Raw genomic sequence first — 21,069 nt, forward strand, 5'->3', positions numbered from 1 at the left:
GACGCTGGTGTCGCAACAGCTGCCTTGGCCTGTTTCTGTTCCTGGTCGTGATGATGACTGTGGTCATCCTGGAAGTTGACCTCAAAGAACAGATCTCACCTTCAACAACCAAGCCAGCAGCAAACATGTCCCGAGGACCGTACCATGTACCATACCCACATGAGTACTCCTTCATCCTGGATGAGCCAGAGAAATGCCGGGAGCAGAACCCCTTCCTGGTTCTGATGGTGCCAGTGGCGCCCTATAACAGGGAGGCCCGTGAGGCCGTCCGCAGGACTTGGGGCAGTGAGAGGCAGGTACTGGGCAGAGAGGTTTGTCTGTTCTTCCTGCTGGGACTGCCCAGTGGAGAGGAGACAGAGCAGCTCCAGGAGAAGGTGCTGCAGGAGAGCAAAGAGCACCAGGATCTGCTGCAGAGCAACTTCATAGACAGCTACAAAAACCTGACCATCAAGACCATGGTGATGATGGAGTGGCTGAGCTCTCGCTGCCCCAACGCCTCCTACGCCATGAAGATCGACTCAGACATGTTCCTCAACGTGAACACCTTGGTCAACATGCTTCTTCACGCTCCAACGCAAAACTACATGACTGGACTAGTGGCACAATTGGCCGCCGTTCTAAGAGACCGTAACTCCAAATGGTACCTTCCAAAGGAGGTGTTTCCTGAACCAGTATACCCACCTTATGCTCTGGGCCTGGGCTATGTCTTCACCTTAGACCTCCCCAGGAAGCTGGTGGAGGCGTCCAGGCATGTTAAAGCCGTCTACATAGAGGATGTGTATCTGGGACTGTGTATGAGACACCTGGGCATCCGGCCTACTGACCCCCCAGTGGAAACCTTTTTCAGGGGTATGCAGGAGCCCAGGACCGCTGTCACTACATGGCTGTTATCACGACCATCCTCGACACTCCTCAGGAGCTTCTGGACATATGGAGAAACTTGCACCAACCTGGGCCTGTCTGTTATTGAAAACAACACTCTGGGAAAGACAAATAGCCTTGAGGTTAGAGCGTTGGGCCAATAACCCAAAAGGGTGATGGTTCCAATCCCGGAGCTGACAAAATGGCAAATCTGTCAATGTGCCCTTGAGCAAGCACTTAACCCCAGTGCTCCATGGGAGCTGGACAATGGTGTCCCTCACCGGGACCTCGCTCCCTGTGGGTGTCTTGTTTGAGCTGTGACTTTCTCTTGGATGCTTTTCTCTGGGTGTGGTAGAGAGGGATTGCCTTATCTCTGTGTTTCTGTGGGTGTGGTAGAGAATGATCACCTTATCTCTGTGTTTCTGTGGGGGTGTGGTAGAGAAGGGTCACCTTATCTCTGTGTTTCTGTGGGTGTAGTAGAGAAGGATCACCTTATCTCTGTGTTTGTGGGGGTGTGGTAGAGAAGGGTCACCTTATCTCTGTGTTTCTGTGGGTGTAGTAGAGAAGGATCACCTTATCTCTGTGTTTGTGGGGGTGTAGTAGAGAAGGATCACCTTATCTCTGTGTTTGTGGGGGTGTAGTAGAGAAGGATCACCTTATCTCTGTGTTTGTGGGGGTGTGGTAGAGAAGGGTCACCTTATCTCTGTGTTTCTGGGGGTGTGGTAGAGAGGGATTGCCTTATCTCTGTGTTTGTGGGGGTGTGGTAGAGAAGGGTCACCTTATCCCTGTGTTTGTGGGGGTGTGGTAGAGAAGGATCACCTTATCTCTGTGTTTATGTGGGTGTGGTAGAGAAGGATCACCTTATCTCTGTGTTTCTGTGGGTGTAGTAGAGAAGGGTCACCTTATCTCTGTGTTTCTGTGGGTGTGGTAGAGAAGGATCACCTTATCTCTGTGTTTGTGGGGGTGTGGTAGAGAAGGGTCACCTTATCCCTGTGTTTCTGTGGGTGTGGTAGAGAGGGATTGCCTTATCTCTGTGTTTGTGGGGGTGTGGTAGAGAAGGGTCACCTTATCCCTGTGTTTATGTGGGTGTGGTAGAGAAGGGTCACCTTATCTCTGTGTTTCTGTGGGTGTGGTAGAGAGGGATTGCCTTATCTCTGTGTTTGTGGGGGTGTGGTAGAGAAGGGTCACCTTATCTCTGTGTTTGTGGGGGTGTGGTAGAGAAGGGTCACCTTATCCCTGTGTTTGTGGGGGTGTGGTAGAGAAGGGTCACCTTATCCCTGTGTTTCTGGGGGTGTGGTAGAGAAGGGTCACCTTATCTCTGTGTTTCTGTGGGTGTGGTAGAGAAGGGTCACCTTATCTCTGTGTTTCTGGGGGTGTGGTAGAGAAGGGTCACCTTATCTCTGTGTTTGTGGGGTGTAGTAGAGAATGGTCACCTTATCTCTGTGTTTCTGTGGGTGGTGGAAAAGGGTCACCTTATCTCTGTGTTTCTGTGGGTGTGGTAGAGAAGGGTCACCTTATCTCTGTGTTTCTGTGGGTGTGGTAGAGAAGGGTCACCTTATCTCTGTGTTTCTGTGGGTGTGGTAGAGAAGGGTCACCTTATCTCTGTGTTTATGTGGGTGGTGGAAAAGGTACTCAATCATCATATTCTCTAGTTTTTCTCACTATTCTCTAGTTTTTTTTAATATTTTTTTTTACAGATAGCCAGGGGCACACTCCAACACTGAGACATAATTTACAAACAAAGCATTTGTGTTTAGTGAGTCCTCCAGATCAGAGTCAGTAGGGATGACCAGGGATGTTCTCTGTTTAGTGAGTCCTCCAGATCAGAGGCAGTAGGGATGACCAGGGAAGTTCTCTGTTTAGTGAGTCCTCCAGATCAGATGTAGTAGGGATGACCAGGGATGTTCTCTGTTTAGTGAGTCCTCCAGATCAGATGCAGTAGGGATGACCAGGGAAGTTCTCTGTTTAGTGAGCCCTCCAGATCAGAGGCAGTAGGGATGACCAGGGATGTTCTCTGTTTAGTGAGTCCTCCAGATCAGATGCAGTAGGGATGACCAGGGATGTTCTCTGTTTAGTGAGTCCTCCAGATCAGAGGCAGTAGGGATGACCAGGGATGTTCTCTGTTTAGTGAGTCCGCCAGATTAGAGACAGTAGGGATGACCAGGGATGTTCTCTGTTTAGTGAGTCCTCCAGATCAGAGACAGTAGGGATGACCAGGGATGTTCTCTTTTTGGTGAGTCCTCCAGATCAGATGCAGTAGGGATGACCAGGGATGTTCTCTGTTTCGTGAGTCCTCCAGATCAGAGACAGTAGGGATGTTCTCTTGATAGTTGTGTGAATTGGACCATTTTCCTGTCCTGCTAAGTGTTCAAAATGTATTGACTATTTTTGGATGTCGGGGAAAATGTATGGAGTCAAAATTACATTCTTTTCTTTAGGAATGTAGTGAAGTAAAAGTAAAAGTTGTCAAAAATGACCATATTAGAGACACATATTTCCCTCAGATTACACAGACCCACAAAGAATTTGAAAACAAATCCAATTTTTGATAATCTGTCGTTCTGTCCCTTGAACAAGTCAGTTAACCCACTGTTCCTAGGCCGTCATTGAAAATAAGAATTTGTACTTAACTGACTTGCCTGGTCAAATAAAAATATCTACTGGGTGAAATACCACAATGTGACATCACAGCAGCAAGACGAGTGACTTTTAAACACAAGAAAAGGGCAAACCAGTGAAGAACAAACACCATTGTAAATACGACCCATATTTATGCTTATTTATTTTCCCTTTTGTACTTGAACTATTTCCACATCATTACAACACTGTATATAGACATAATATGAGCTGACAATATGGCAAATCTGTTGCTGTGCCCTTGAGCAAGGCACTTAACCCCAGTGCTCCATGGGTGCTGGACAACGGTGTCCCTATCCGTGACCCCGCCCCCTTTGGGTGTCCTGGGGCGGTTGGGATATGAAGAAACACATTACCATTACACACCTGTGAGTAACAGGACAAATATACCCCCCCCCCCCCCCATACTATTTCAACGCCTGTGTGTTCTCTTACTGACGTTCAGTGTCCAGAAACCAAGACAACAGTCACAGCTCAAACAACACAACAGTCACAGCTCAAACAACACACCAGTCACAGCTCAAACAACACACCAGTCACAGCTCAAACAACACACCAGTCACAGCTCAAACAACACAACAGTCACAGCTCAAACAACACACCAGTCACAGCTCAAACAACACAACAGTCACAGCTCAAATAACACAACAGCACAAACTACACAACCAAATCAAATTTTATTTGTCACATACACATGGTTAGCAGATGTTAATGCGAGTGTAGTGAAATGCTTGTGCTCCTAGTTCCGACAATGCAGTAATAACCAACAAGTAATCTAACTAACAATTCCCCAACTACTACCTTATACACACACAAGTGTAAAGGGATGAAGAATATGTACATAAAGATGAATGCAGTCTCAGAGGTTTGAAGTGACTAAACGCCGCAGACAGGAAGGGGTGTAGACAGAGACAGTGTGACAGTTCAATCGTTACTTCCTCTATCATTTACTGTAAAAGGAAGTCAGCGTTTGGGAGACTGAGACGCACGATGCTGAGGAGGAATTCCGAATGGCATCTTGTCCTCTATATATAGTCTCTGGTCAACAAAATAGTGTTCTATATAGGGGATAAATTACATCTTGTCCTCTATATATAGTCTCTGGTCAACAAAATAGTGTTCTATATAGGGGATAAATTACACCTTGTCCTCTATATAGTCTCTGGTCAACAAAATAGTGTTCTATAGAGGGGATAAATTACATCTTGTCCTCTTTATAGTCTCTGGTCAACAAAATAGTGTTCTATATAGGGGATAAATTACATATTGTCCTCTATATATAGTCTCTGGTCAACAAAATAGTGTTCTATATAGGGGATAAATTACATCTTGTCCTCTATATATAGTCTCTGGTCAACAAAATAGTGTTCTATATAGGGGATAAATTACACTTTGTCCTCTATATATAGTCTCTGGTCAACAAAATAGTGTTCTATATAGGGGATAAATTACACCTTGTCCTCTATATATAGTCTCTGGTCAACAAAATAGTGTTCTATATAGGGGATAAAAAGTAGTGTATTATATAGGGAATAGGGTGCCACTGAGACAATAGTGCACATGGATGAGAACGATAAACGACACTGATCATTTGGTTCACAGTAGTTTACCGACAGATCAGGATCACTCTGGTTTGAGAGAACTTCAGGATTTCATTTATTTACCAGGCAAGTCAGTTCAGAACAAATTCTTATTTTCAACGGCAGCCTAGGAACAGTGGGTAAACTGCCTTGTTCAGGGGAACAGTGGGTTAACTGCCTTGTTCAGGGGAACAGTGGGTTAACTGCCTTGTTCAGGGGAACAGTGGGTGAACTGCCTTGTTCAGGGGAACAGGGGGTAAACTGCCTTTTTCAGGGGAACAGTGGGTAAACTGCCTTGTTCAGGGGAACAGTGGGTTAACTGCCTTGTTCAGGGAAACAGTGGGTAAACTGCCTTGTTCAGGGGAACAGTGGGTTAACTGCCTTGTTCAGGGGAACGGTGGGTTAACTGCCTTGTTCAGGGGAACGGTGGGTTAACTGCCTTGTTCAGGGGAACAGTGGGTAAACTGCCTTGTTCAGGGGAACAGTGGGTGAACTGCCTTGTTCAGGGGAACAGTGGGTTAACTGCCTTGTTCAGGGGAACAGTGGGTAAACTGCCTTGCTCAGGGGAACAGTGGGTAAACTGCCTTGTTCAGGGGAACAGTGGGTTAACTGCCTTGTTCAGGGGAACAGTGGGTTAACTGCCTTGTTCAGGGGAACAGTGGGTTAACTGCCTTGTTCAGGGGAACAGTGGGTTAACTGACTTGTTCAGGGGAACAGTGGGTTAACTGCCTTGTTCAGGGGAACAGTGGGTTAACTGCCTTGTTCAGGGGAACAGTGGGTTAACTGCCTTGTTCAGGGGCAAAACGACAGATTTTAACCTTGTCAGCTCAGGGATTCGATCTTGCAACCTTTCGGTTACTAGTCCAATGCTATAACCACTAGGCTACCTGCCGCCCCAGAATGGTGTATGTACTCTGAAATAAAGTTATTTTTTTATACAACTGGACATGAATAATTGTAGACGTAAGGCCTACATCAAATATGATTCTATGTTACCTATTTGTTTACCACGGTCAACAATGGAAAGCAATTTTCGTTGAATATATTGACTTGGTTTTCATCCTGTATTTGAATATATACGTGGTTTGTTGTCCACATCCATGTGCTCTTTAAGATGTTGGCTACATGTCTACTCTCTCCTTGATCAACAGGGCTTGGTTTGGCCTGGCCCAACTGTCCTGTTCCAAGTTCTCTGTCTAAATCCACCAAGACACATTCAGCCGGGCGGTTGCCCGGAAACACAGCCTGGTCTCATAGACTGGACGTGACATAGTACATGTAAAAACACCAAGACACATTCAGCCAGGCGGTTGCCCGGAAACACAGCCTGGTCTCAAAGACCGGATGTGACATAGTAAATGTAAAAAAAAACAGACATTCAAATTAGAATGATATGTTATGTTTGGTATGGTTACATAAGACAGAAGGTTAGTCAAGTCAGAAACGAGAGGAGGGTGGCTGGTCGGGGTGGATGTGCAACGTGAACCTCTAGCAACCCAAAGGTTATGTGTTTGAATGTCATCACGGATTAGCACCTTTTCAACCACTTACTACTTTTTAGCTACATGCACAGTCTTTCCAGAAATGGATCACTCAGATAGATATTTAGTGTAAAATCGACTCAATGGTTATAAATGAGGCCCATGATCCCCCACTGAACACTGTCTCATCATCATGTCCCTTAGCTTATCTCCCCTTCAGAAGAGTCCTGATGGACTGACTCATGAGATAGTTCATCTCCCCTTCAGTGTGTGTGTGTGTGTGTGTGTGCGCGCGTGTGTGCGTGCGTGTGAAAGAGAGAGAAATAGATACACACACGCGCACACACACACACACACAGTTGAAGATGTTGCCGTTCTACCTGTGCACACATGAAAATAATAAAACACTCCATTCACTGCCTCTGCCAGACTGTGGCCCGTGCTGATGGACGACAACAGAGAGCTACATGAGCCTTTGCCACTCAACCTGAGCCAACCAGATGATATGGCTCAAAGGTGGAAGCATAGCTCAAACATTAACTAGACAGGCCCAGGTGGAAGCATAGCTCAAACATTAACTAGACAGGCCCAGGTGGAAGCATAGCTCAAACATTAACTAGACAGGCCCAGGTGGAAGCATAGCTCAAACATTAACTAGACAGGCCCAGGTGGAAGCATAGCTCAAACATTAACTAGACAGGCCCAGGTGGAAGCATAGCTCAAACATTAACTAGACAGGCCCAGGTGGAAGCATAGCTCAAACATTAACTAGACAGGCCCAGGTGGAAGCATAGCTCAAACATTAACTAGACAGGCCCAGGTGGAAGCATAGCTCAAACATTAACTAGACAGGCCCAGGTGGAAGCATAGCTCAAACATTAACAAGACAGGCCCAGGTGGAAGCATAGCTCAAACATTAACTAGCCAGGCCCAGGTGGAAGCATAGCTCAAACATTAACTAGACAGGCCCAGGTGGAAGCATAGCTCAAACATTAACTAGACAGGCCCAGGTGGAAGCATAGCTCAAACATTAACTAGACAGGCCCAGGTGGAAGCATAGCTCAAACATTAACTAGACAGGCCCAGGTGGAAGCATAGCTCAAACATTAACTAGCCAGGCCCAGGTGGAAGCATAGCTCAAACATTAACTAGCCAGGCCCAGGTGGAAGCATTGCTCAAACATTAACTAGACAGGCCCAGGTGGAAGCATAGCTCAAACATTAACTAGCCAGGCCCAGGTGGAAGCATAGCTCAAACATTAACTAGACAGGCCCAGGTGGAAGCATAGCTCAAACATTAACTAGCCAGGCCCAGGTGGAAGCATAGCTCAAACATTAACTAGACAGGCCCAGGTGGAAGCATTGCTCAAACATTAACTAGACAGGCCCAGGTGGAAGCATAGCTCAAACATTAACTAGACAGGCCCAGGTGGAAGCATAGCTCAAACATTAACTAGCCAGGCCCAGGTGGAAGCATAGCTCAAACATTAACTAGACAGGCCCAGGTGGAAGCATAGCTCAAACATTAACTAGCCAGGCCCAGGTGGAAGCATAGCTCAAACATTAACTAGACAGGCCCAGGTGGAAGCATAGCTCAAACATTAACTAGACAGGCCCAGGTGGAAGCATAGCTCAAACATTAACTAGACAGGCCCAGGTGGAAGCATAGCTCAAACATTAACTAGACAGGCCCAGGTGGAAGCATAGCTCAAACATTAACTAGACAGGCCCAGGTGGAAGCATAGCTCAAACATTAACTAGACAGGCCCAGGTGGAAGCATAGCTCAAACATTAACTAGACAGGCCCAGGTGTTGTGCAGACAGGTGCTTTGCTTTCACTCGTGGTTTTACACACAGACGGTATAACTCACTTCATACGGGACAATCTGGAAGAAAGAAAGGAATCCACAAACACAGGTACATAATGATATGTAAAACAGACTTGTCTGGGCTGGAATGGGAGGTACATAATGATATGTAAAACAGACTTGTCTGGGCAGGAAGGGGAGGTACGTAATGATATGTAAAACAGACTTGTCTGGGCAGGAAGGGGAGTTACATAATGATATGTAAAACAGACTTGTCTGGGCAGGAAGGGGAGGTACATAATGATATGTAAAACAGACTTGTCTGGGCAGGAAGGAGGTACATAATGATATGTAAAACAGACTTGTCTGGGCAGGAAGGGGAGGTACATAATGATATGTAAAACAGACTTGTCTGGGCAGGAAGGGGAGGTACATAATGATATGTAAAACAGACTTGTCTGGGCAGGAAGGGGAGGTACGTAATGATATGTAAAACAGACTTGTCTGGGCAGGAAGGGGAGGTACATAATGATATGTAAAACAGACTTGTCTGGGCAGGAAGGGGAGGCACGTAATGATATGTAAAACAGACTTGTCTGGGCAGGAAGGGGAGGTGCATAATGGTATGTAAAACAGACTTGTCTGGGCAGGAAGGGGAGGTACATAATGATATGTAAAACAGACTTGTCTGGGCTGGAAGGGGAGGTACATAATGATATGTAAAACAGACTTGTCTGGGCAGGAAGGGGAGCGGAGGTACATCATGATATGTAAAGGTGGAAGAAACGCTCACTAATTTAAGCGAGGTGCCGGCTAGCGGAGTAGAACACCTACAAAAATTAAGGACAGCCGCACACTCCAGGAGCTCAGATGCAAAAAATGTCCATCGTTTTCGACAGACAAGCTGTCTTCATCAGCGTATAATGGCAAACACTGCGGGGTGACTCGTTTATAAAGTGTCAAAAGAAAACACACAGGTGTCTGTAATCATGGCCAGGTGTGGCCTGATATCATTGGTTCATTCTCATATATTAAAATAGCATACAAAAAAACGGATAGCGTACGATCATAGATACAATTCGCCTTCAAGCATTTACGATGAAACGCAAAAACACACTAATCACATGAATGGCTTCAGATCAAAGTCTACGTTGAGACCGGAGGGAGCAAGGGTCTATATTTTAAAGATCCAGGCAGCCTCTCGTTTTAATAATAAATCGTCGAGGTCACACCCTCTCCTGGGGAGGGTGACATGTTCGATGCCAATATAACGTAGAGACGAAATCGAGTGGTTTTGCTTCCAAAAGTGGGCAGCACCTGGGTAAGTCGAGTTTTTGCACCTCATGGTGCTACGATGCTCTGAGATACATACTTTTAACTTGAGCTTTGAGGTCTGCTTAATATAGAGGAAAGAATGTTGCCTCCAATGTAATTGTCTGCATCATTTCCAATCACCCATATCTTCATACACGCATGCATACATATACACATATATACATACCTACACCTATATATACACACATACCTATATATACACATACATACCTATATATACACATACATACCTACACCTATATATACACATATATACCTATACCTATATATACACATACATACCTACACCTATATATACACATATATACATACACATACCTATATAGATAAATATAGACATATATACCTACACATACCTATATATACACATACATACCTATATATACACATACATACCTACACCTATATATACACATATATACATACACCTATATATACACATATATACATACACATACCTATATAGATAAATATACACATATATACCTACACATACCTATATAGACATACATAAACACATATATACATACACATACCTATATAGACATACATAAACACATATATACATACACATAAATATATAGATAAATATACACATATATACCTACACATACCTATATATACCTACACATACCTGTATAGACATACATATACACATATATACCTATATATACCTACACATACCTATATAGACATACATATACACATATATACCTACACATACCTACAGTGCCTTGCGGAAGTATTCGGCCCCCTTGAACTTGAACCCTGAACATATCCAGGTGTTAGAATGGCCAAGTCAAAGTCCAGACCTGAATCAAATCGAGAATCTGTGGAAAGAACTGAAAACTGCTGTTCACAAATGCTCTCCATCCAACCTCACTGAGCTTGAGCTGTTTTGCAAGGAGGAATGGGAAAAAATTCAGTCTCTCGATGTGCAAAACTGATAGAGACATACCCCAAGCGACTTACAGCTGTAATCGCAGCAAAAGGTGGCGCTACAAAGTATTAACTTAAGGGGGCTGAATAATTTTGCACGCCCAATTTTTCAGTTTTTGATTTGTTAAAAAGTTTGAAATGTCCAATAAATGTCGTTCCACTTCATGATTGTGTCCCACAATTGTTGTTGATTCTTCACAAAAAAATACAGTTTTATATCTTTATGTTTGAAGCCTGAAATGTGGCAAAAGATCGCAAAGTTCAAGGGGGCCGAATACCTTCGCAAGGCACTGTACCTATATAGACATATATATACACATATATACATACACATACCTATATAGATATACATATACACATATATGCATACACATACCTATATAGATAAATATACACATATATACCTACACATACCTATATAGACATACATATAGACATATACATACCTATATAGATATACATACACATACCTATATAGATATACATATACACATATATGCATACACATACCTATATAGATAAATATACACATATATACATACACATACCTATATAGACATACATATACACATATATACATACACATACCTATATAGACATACATATAGACATATACATACCTATATAGATATACATACACATACCTATATACATATACAAATATATACATACACATACCTACAGTGGGGCAAAAAAGTATTTAGTCAGCCACCAATTGTGCAAGTTCTCCCACTTAAAAAGATGAGAGAGGCCTGTAATTTTCATCATAGGTACACTTCAACTATGACAGACAAAATGGGGAAAAAATCCAGAAAATCACATTGTAGGATTTTTAATGAATTTATTTGCAAATTATGATGGAAAAGGCTCAGATTATTGAGGGGGCAGTGCTGCTCTTGGTCTCTGACCATCATTTTGGCTGCATACAGACCAGTTACAGCAGGCACATAAAACAGTTAGGGACTTCTCCTTAGTATCTGGGTCATTCAGGTGGGTGTCTAGGGTATAGGGTCATGGACCGTACCATTAAAATAGGATCATAAATAAATTATTAGATATAAATTATTTTAAAAATGTAGTTCCCCATGATAGGACAATAACAAATCAAACGTATCATCTATTTTAAAACTGTTCCACCATGATAGGACAATAAATAAACAAGACGTATAATTCATTATAAAAGTATATCCGTCATCTGAACAGCATTGAAAGCCCTCTCATACCCTGGCCCACAGCAATACATTGGCTCTGGGATATGCAACCATTTCATTACTCAATCACTCAACTTACAAACATAAATAAAAATAAACACACACCACACATTATGTGCTTTCTGTTTACTTCGTTTTTATCTTCACTATGTTGAATTAGTGCTTGTGTGTTCAGTTAGTTATATGTGAAGATATATAGAAAATCTATATTTTTTATTGTATTGTTACAATCCATAACTGGGCTAGAATTGTGTTTATTTTCCTCATCTATGAGAACTTTGTAATTTTTAAAATAACAATGGAGTGGTCTTTGTGTCTCTGAACAACTGGTTATCAATATATAGTTTATCGACGACGAGAGCTACTCGTTTCGCTTTTAATCGATTTTCTTTGAAAATTGGATACATAACTTTGCGCCGTTCTGCAATTTCCTTCGGAAACTGATCATTCAGCCAATTTTGGTCCCAGCAAGTCTTTTATCAAGGCTTTTAACCATTGTTTTATATTTCAATTAAGCAACTTTGGCAACGATTGAGCGGTTTTACCTTTGGTCTCTCTGTCCGAAGCGGTGTACACGTTCAAATTGGATTTTGTCGATAACTTCGCGTGGGATCTGAAGCGCTGTAAGGAGGAACTCTCTAACTACAGATTGAGGAACTTCCCCTTCTTTCTCCTGGATACCTGTAAGTACCCGATTCTCTCTCATGGATCTAGTTTGTATGTCCAGTAAGGCTTCCCTCAGAACGGTGTTCTCCTTTTTAATTTAATTCATTTCGGTTTCAATCTTATTGACTGTCCCTTTCAGCTTGTGTGTTTCCTTCTCCAATGTCGCAGCTTTTTCATCACTCATCTCGAGGCTTGCCTTCAACTCTTTTATATCCTTACGAACTAATTCAAGTATACCCAGGTTTATTGATTTTAACAGATCGATTTTGACCTTTACCATTCCCGGTGGTGAAAATATTAAGTCGTCTGTGTCTGTAGAAGTCACGTTTCCGTATTGAAATCGGTTCCCCTGTCTTACTCTTCGTCATGTTTGGGTGTTGCTTGTTTTCGTAATATTTTTCGATAAAGTCTCTAGTCTTTGTTTTGTGTTATTATCCAGATTGAAGGTTATCACCCACCAGATTTTGTAGTGCTAATATTTTAGTCTAACTTGCCAATATTGAATATTACGTTTTATCTTCAGGTGCTCTACATAACTTCGTTCAGTCCGCCATTACCTTTGCGTAATTGGCATTCTATCCACATTATTTTTTTACCACAAGGACAAGTTAAAAGATAAATATTTGCTTTAGTGGAGCAAGTGATAACACCTTTGATTGGGATATGTTTCACTGTTTGGGCGCTATATTCATTCATGTTTTTCATGTTATATTTATATCTGAATATTAACCAATGAGATCAGGCCACACCCGGCCATGATTACAGACACCTGAGTGTGTTTTTTAACACTTTATAAACGAGTCACCCCGCAGTGTTTGTCATTATACCCGGATGAAGACAGCTTGTCTGTCGAAAACGGTGGACATTTTTTTTTTTTTTGCATCTGAGCTCCTAGTCTGCAGCTCTTCTTTGTTTGTTTACAGAATTATATGTAAAACAGACTTGTCTGGGCAAGAAGGGGAGGGTAGAGATGAGATACATTCACACATGGATCCATGTGTCATTGTTAATGTAGTAACAGGAAGTGAATTGAGCCTGATCCAGGTAGACGCTACAGCAGCCACACTCAATAGGGGTATCGCGGAACGGACCCAGAACGGGGTCAATACGGTCCCCACTGTAATTATTTTAATGATTATTATTATTATTTTTAATGAAGTTAGTCGAGCTTTCAACTTTCTGTTGTAGAGAGTTATAGCAACACAATGCACAAGGTCCAGTGACACAGTGTAGAATTGCACAAGTTGTTGTCCTCTTGTTACGCCACCGAGTAGTTGTCCTCTTGTTACGCCACCGAGTAGTTGTCCTCTTGTTACGCCACCGAGTAGTTGTCCTCTTGTTACGCCACCGAGTAGTTGTCCTCTTGTTATGCCACCGAGTAGTTTTCCTCTTGTTACGCCACGAGTAGTTTTCCTCTTGTTACGCCACCGAGTAGTTTTCCTCTTGTTACGCCACCGAGTAGTTTTCCTCTTGTTACGCCACCGAGTAGTTGTCCTCTTGTTACGCCACCGAGTAGTTGTCCTCTTGTTACGCCACCGAGTAGTTGTCCTCTTGTTACGCCACCGAGTAGTTGTCCTCTTGTTACGCCACCGAGTAGTTGTCCTCTTGTTACGCCACCGAGTAGTTGTCCTCTTGTTACGCCACCGATAGACGTTAGAGAGGTATTTATAACCTGTCAAACTTCACGTTGATCAACCACAGGTCAAAGTTATCTATGCAGGTAAGTTAGGCTAACCAGTTAGCCAAATCTGGTAGTTATCGCGTCCAGATTACGTCCACAGGGGCCTCGAAGGTGTGGTGCTATCTTTTATTTATTTTATCTTTTATTTAAACTAGGCAAGTTAGTTAAAGAACAAATTCTTATTTTCAATGCTGGCCTAAAAACCTTTGGTTAACTGCCTTGTTCAGGATTAGAACGGCAGATTATTTTTTACCTTGTCAGCTCAGGGATTCAATCTTGCAAACTTTCGGTGACTAGTCCAATGCTCTAACCACTAGGCTAGCTGCCACCCCACTATGTGGTGTGGTATTATGTGGTGTGGTACCACCACTGCAGAAACACAGGGATAAGGCGATCCTTCTCTACCACACCCACAGAAATAAAGGGATAAGGCCACCAACAGTTCTGAGATTTCCATACCCAGCTACAACATTTTCCGTCAAGATAGAACTGCCACAGGGGGAGGAGTTGCAATCTACTGCAGAGAGAGTCTGGCCATGCCTTCCGCCTGGCTACTCCAACCTCTGCCAACAGCTCCGCCCCCCCCCCCCCCCGCAGCTACTCGCCCAAGCCTCTCCAGGTTCTCCTTTACCCAAATCCAGATAGCAGATGTTCTGAAAGAGCTGCAAAAACTGGACCCGTACAAATCAACTGGGCTTGACAATCTGGACCCTCTATTTCTGAAACTATCCGCCGCCATTGTCGCAACCCCTATTACCAGCCTGTTCAACCTTTCTTTCATATCGTCTGAGATTCCCAAGGATTGGAAAGCTGCCGCAGTCATCCCCCTCTTCAAAGGGGGAGACACCCTGGACCCAAACTGCTACAGACCGATATCCATCCTGCCCTGCCTATCTAAGGTCTTTGAAAGCTCAGTCAACAAACAGGTCACTGACCATCTCGAATCCCACCATACCTTCTCCGCTGTGCAATCTGGTTTCCGAGCAGGTCACGGGTGCACCTCAGCCACACTCAAGGTACTAAACGATATCATAACCGCCATCGATAAAAGACAGTACTGTGCAGCCGTCTTCATCGACCTGGCCAAGGCTTTCGACTCTGTCAATCACCATATTCTTATCGGCAGACTCAGGAGCCTCGGTTTTTCTGATGACTGCCTTGCCTGGTTCACCAACTACTTTGCAGACAGAGTTCAGTGTGTCAAATTGGAGGGCATGCTGTCCGGTCCTCTGGCAGTCTCTATGGGGGTGCCACAAGGTTCAATTCTCGGGCCGACTCTTTTCTCTGTATATATCAATGATGTTGCTCTTGCTGCGGGTGATTCCCTGATCCACCTCTATGCAGACGACACCATTCTATATACTTCCGGCCCATCCTTGGACACTGTGCAGTCAAACCTCCAAACAAGCTTCAATGCCATACAACACTCCTTCCGTGGCCTCCAACTGCTCTTAAACGCTAGTAAAACCAAATGCATGCTTTTCAACCGTTCGCTGACTGCACCCGCCCGCCTGACTAGCATCACCACCCTGGATGGTTCCGACCTTGAATATGTGAACATCTATAAGTACCTAGGTGTCTGGCTAGACTGTAAACTCTCCTTCCAGACTCATATTAAACATCTCCAATCGAAAATCAAACCTAGAGTCGGCTTTCTATTCCGCAACAAAGCCTCCTTCACTCATGCCGCCAAACTTACTCTAGTAAAACTGACTATCCTACCGATCCTCGACTTCGGCGATGTCATCTACAACATAGCTTCCAACACTCTACTCAGACTGCATCCAATTTGCTATCACAGTGCCATCCGTTTTGTCACCAAATCACCTTATACCACCCACCACTGCGACCTGTATGCTCTAGTCGGCTGGCCCTCGCTACATATTCGTCGCCAGACCCACTGGCTCCAGGTCATCTACAAGTCCATGCTAGGTAAAGCTCCGCCTTATCTCAGTTCATTGGTCACGATGGCAACACCCACCCGTTGCACACGTTCCAGCAGGTATATCTCACTGACCATCCCCAAAGCCAACACCTCATTTGGCCGGCTTTCCTTCCAGTTCTCTGCTGCCAGAGACTGGAACGAATTGCAAAAATCGCTGAAGTTGGAGACTTTTATTTCCCTCACCAACTTTAAACATCAACTATCTGAGCAGCTAACCGATCGCTGCAGATGTACATAGTCCATCTGTAAATAGGCCACCCAATCTACCTACCTCATCCCCATACTGTTTTTATTTTATTTACTTTTCTGCTCTTTTGCACGCCAGTATCTCTACTTGCACATCATCATCTGCTCATTTATCACTCCAGTGTTAATCTGCTAAATTGTAATTATTCGCTCCTATCTCATGCCTTTTGCACACACTGTATATAGACTTTCTTTTTTTTCTACTGTGTCATTGACTTGTTTGTGTTATTGTCTTGTTAATTGTTTACTCCATGTGTAACTCTGTCACACTGCTTTGCTTTATCTTGGTCAGGTCGCAGTTGCAAATGAGAACTTGTTCTCAACTGGCCTACCTGGTTAAATTAAAACAATCTTACCCAAATGCATGATGGGGGTCTGCCACGACTTCTGGACCCAGCACCCCCCACCTGACGCCCATGATGCCCAGCCCCTCATCGCTAAACAATGGTGAGCCACAGAGGTAGAGGGGGGACTTCTCTTCTAAACATCGAACATTCAAATAAAATCTAGTGCATGATGTTGATTGATTGTATATAGTATGATGAAGTGAACATAGTTTATATGTAAAAAGAAAAACCATCTTATATCTTACTAACTATAAAATATATTAACTTCCATTGTGAATTTAAACCAACGTAAGGAGTAATGAATCAAATAGAGAAACAGTGGTCAGACACTGACAGTAGATGTATTTTTCTCAACCTTGTGTTTCAGCAGTACTGATGATAGCCAGAAGGGGGCAGACAGAACACAGCTCAAAAAGAGACGCTGGTGTCGCAACAGCTGCCTTGGCCTGTTTCTGTTCCTGGTCGTGATGATGACTGTGGTCATCCTGGAAGTTGACCTCAAAGAATGGATCTCACCTTCAACAACCAAGCCAGCAGCAAACATGTCCCGAGGACCGTACCATGTACAATACCCACATGAGTACTCCTTCATCCTGGATGAGCCAGAGAAATGCCGGGAGCAGAACCCCTTCCTGGTTCTGATGGTGCCAGTGGCGCCCTATAACAGGGAGGCCCGTGAGGCCGTCCGCAGGACTTGGGGCAGTGAGAGGCAGGTACTGGGCAAAGAGGTTTGTCTGTTCTTCCTGCTGGGACTGCCCAGTGGAGAGGAGACAGAGCAGCTCCAGGAGAAGGTGCTGCAGGAGAGCAAAGAGCACCAGGATCTGCTGCAGAGCGACTTCATAGACAGCTACAAAAACCTGACCATCAAGACCATGGTGATGATGGAGTGGCTGAGCTCTCGCTGCCCCAACGCCTCCTACGCCATGAAGATCGACTCAGACATGTTCCTCAACGTGAACACCTTGGTCAACATGCTGCTTCACGCTCCAACGCAAAACTACATGACTGGACTAGTGGCCCGATGGGGAGCTGTTCTAAGAGACCGTAACTCCAAATGGTACCTTCCAAAGGATGTGTTTCCTGAACCAGTATACCCACCTTATGCTCTGGGTCTGGGCTATGTCTTCACCTTAGACCTCCCCAGGAAGCTGGTGGAGGCGTCCAGGCATGTTAAAGCTGTCTACATAGAGGATGTGTATCTGGGACTGTGTATGAGACACCTGGGCATCCGGCCTACTGACCCCCCCAGTGGAAACCTTTTTCAGGGGTATGCAGGAGCCCAGGACCGCTGTCACTACATGGCTGTTATCACGACCATCCTCGACACTCCTCAGGAGCTTCTAGACATATGGAGACACTTGCACCAACCTGGGCCTGTCTGTTATTGAAAACAACACTCTGGGAAAGACAAATAGCCTTGAGGTTAGAGCGTTGGGCCAATAACCCAAAAGGGTGATGGTTCCAATCCCAGAGCTGACAAAATGGCAAATCTGTCACTGTGCCTTTGAGCAAGCACTTAACCCCAGTGCTCCATGGGAGCTGGACAATGGTGTCCCTCACCGGGACCTCGCTCCCTGTGGTTGTCTTGTTTGAGCTGTGACTTTCTCTTGGATGCTTTTCTCTGGGTGTGGTAGAGAGGGATTGCCTTATCTCTGTGTTTCTGTGGGTGTGGTAGAGAAGGGTCACATTATCTCTGTGTTTCTGTGGGTGTGGTAGAGAAGGGTCACCTTATCCCTGTGTTTCTGTGGGTGTGGTAGAGAAGGGTCACATTATCTCTGTGTTTCTGTGGGTGTGGTAGAGAAGGGTCACCTTATCCCTGTGTTTCTGTGGGTGTGGTAGAGAAGGGTCACCTTATCTCTGTGTTTCTGTGGGTGTGGTAGAGAAGGGTCACATTATCTCTGTGTTTCTGGGGGTGTGGTAGAGAAGGGTCACCTTATCTCTGTGTTTCTGTGGGTGTGGTAGAGAAGGGTCACCTTATCTCTGTGTTTCTGCAGTGGTGGAAAAGGTACTTAATCATCATACTGTAGTAAAAGTAAAGATTCCTTAATAGAAAATGACTCAGGTAAAAGTGAAAGTCCCCCAGTAAAATATGACTTGAGTAAATGTCTAAAAGTATTTGGATATAAATGTACTTTTTACTTTTGATAGCAAAGCATAAGTATAAATCAATTCAAATTCCTTATATTAAGCAAACCAGACGGCACTGTTTTCTAGTTTGTTTTAATTTACAGATAGCCAGGGACACACTCCAACACTGAGACATCATTTACAGATAGCCAGGGACACACTCCAACACTGAGACATCATTTACAGATACAGACTCCAACACTGAGACATCATTTACAGATAGCCAGGGACACACTTCCAACACCAACACTGAGACATCATTTACAGATAGCCAGGGACACACAGATCCAACACTGAGACATCATTTACAGATAGCCAGGGTCACACTCCAACACTGAGACATTATTTACAGATAGCCAACAGGGACATCATTTACAGATAGCCAGGGCACACTCCAACACTGAGACATCATTTACAAACAAAGCATTTGTGTCAAGTGAGTCCTCCAGATCAGAGGCAGTAGGAATGACCAGGGATGTTCTCTTGATAGTTGTGTGAATTGGACCATTTTCCTTTTTGGGTGTCGGGGAAATGTATGGAGTCAAAATAACATTATTTTCTTTAGGAATGTGGTGAAGTAAAAGTAAAAGTTGTCAAAAATGACCATATTAGAGACACATATTTCCCTCAGATTACACAGACCCACAAAGAATTTGAAAACAAATCCAATTTTTGGTGATGGAGGTAAACCCAGGCCCCGCGTGTCCCCAGGAACCCTCATTTGTTGACGTCTGTGATCGAAAAACCTTGGTTTCATGTCAACATCAGAAGCCTCCTCCCTAAGTTATTTTTTTACTCACTACTTTAGCACACTCTGCCAACCCTGATGTCCTTGCCGTGTCTGAATCCTGGCTTAGGAAGGCCACCAACAATTCTGAGATTTCCATACCCAGCTACAACATTTTCCATCAAGATAGAACTGCCAAAGGGGGAGGAGTTTCAATCTACTGCAGAGAGAGTCTGGAAAGTTCTCATACTTTCCAGGTCTATACCCAAACAGTTTGAACTTCTAATTTTAAAAATTAACCTCTCCAGAAATAAGTCTCTCACTGTTGCCGCCTGCTATCGACCCCCATCCGCTCCCAGCTGTGCCCTGGACACCATTTGTGAATTGATCGCGCCCCATCCAGCTTCAGAGTTCGTTCTGTTAGGTGACCTAAACTGGGATATGCTTAACACGCCGTCAGTCCTCCAATCTAAGTTAGATGCCCTCCAATCTCACACAAATCATCAAGGAACCCACCAGGTACAACCCTAAATCCATAAACATGGGCTCCCTCATAGACATTATCCTGACCAATTTGCCCTCCAAATACACCTCCGCTGTTTTCAATCAGGATCTCAGCAATCCCTGCCTCATTGCCTGTACCCGCTATGGGTCCGCGGTCAAACGACCACCCCTCATCACTGTCAAACGCTCCCTAAAACACTTCTGCGAGCAGGCCTTTCTAATTGACCTGGCCCGGGTATCCTGGAAGGATATTGACCTCATCCCGTCAGTCGAGGATGCCTGGTCGTTCTTTAAAAGTAATTTCCTCGCCATCTTAGATAAACATGCCCTGTTCAAAAAATGCAGAACTAAGAACCGAGATAGCACTTGGTTCCCTCCAGACCTGACTGCCCTTGACCAGCACAAAAACATCCTGTGGCGGACTGCCATAGCATCGAATAGTCCCCACGATATGCAACTGTTCAGGGAAGTCAGGAACCAATACACGCAGTCAGTCAGGAGAGCAAAGGCCAGCTTTTTCAAGCAAAAATTCGCACCCTGTAGCTCTAACTCCAAAAGGTTTTGGGACACTGTAAAGTCCATGGAGAACAAGAGCACCTCCTCCCAGCTGCCCACTGCACTGAGGCTAGGTAACACGGTCACCACTGATAAATCCATGATAATCAAAAATGTCAATAAGCATTTCTCAACAGCTGGCCATGCCTTCCTCCTGGCTCCTCCAACCCCGGCCAACAGCTCCGCCCCCCGCAGCTACTCGCCCAAGCGAGACAGCAGATGTTCTGAAAGCGCTGCAAAACCTGGACCCGTACAAATCAGCTGGGCTAGACAATCTGGACCCTCTTTTTCTAAAACTATCCACTGCCATTGTTGCAACCCCTATTACCAGCCTGTTCAATCACCTTCGTTTCGTCTGAGATCCCTAAAGATTAGAAAGCTGCCGTGGTCATCCCCCTCTTCAAAGGGGGTGACACCCTA

General features: G+C 44.3%; 1 protein-coding gene and 1 pseudogene across 3 annotated transcripts; both read left to right on the plus strand.

Moving 5' to 3' along the window:
- Positions 1–4,307, plus strand: LOC135538066 (beta-1,3-galactosyltransferase 2-like; annotated as a pseudogene).
- Positions 4,308–8,456: 4,149 nt separating this feature from the next.
- Positions 8,457–19,036, plus strand: LOC135538069 (beta-1,3-galactosyltransferase 1-like). 3 transcript variants are annotated; one of them, XM_064964057.1, is made up of 3 exons: positions 8,457–8,475; positions 16,682–16,836; positions 17,104–19,036. In XM_064964057.1, exons 2-3 carry the CDS (start codon positions 16,754–16,756, stop codon positions 18,122–18,124), a joined length of 1,104 nt encoding a protein of 367 aa, XP_064820129.1. In that variant the 5' UTR covers positions 8,457–8,475; positions 16,682–16,753; the 3' UTR covers positions 18,125–19,036. The 3 variants fall into 3 exon arrangements, with proteins under 3 accessions (XP_064820129.1, XP_064820130.1, XP_064820128.1); XM_064964058.1 differs by lacking the exon at positions 8,457–8,475 and adding an exon at positions 12,321–12,534 and having other exon boundaries at positions 17,107–19,036; XM_064964056.1 differs by lacking the exon at positions 8,457–8,475 and adding an exon at positions 12,322–12,534.
- The last annotated feature ends 2,033 nt before the right edge of the window (positions 19,037–21,069 follow it).

The sequence above is a fragment of the Oncorhynchus masou genome, unplaced genomic scaffold (assembly GCF_036934945.1).
Source record: "Oncorhynchus masou masou isolate Uvic2021 unplaced genomic scaffold, UVic_Omas_1.1 unplaced_scaffold_900, whole genome shotgun sequence".
Taxonomy (NCBI): Eukaryota; Metazoa; Chordata; class Actinopteri; order Salmoniformes; family Salmonidae; genus Oncorhynchus; species Oncorhynchus masou.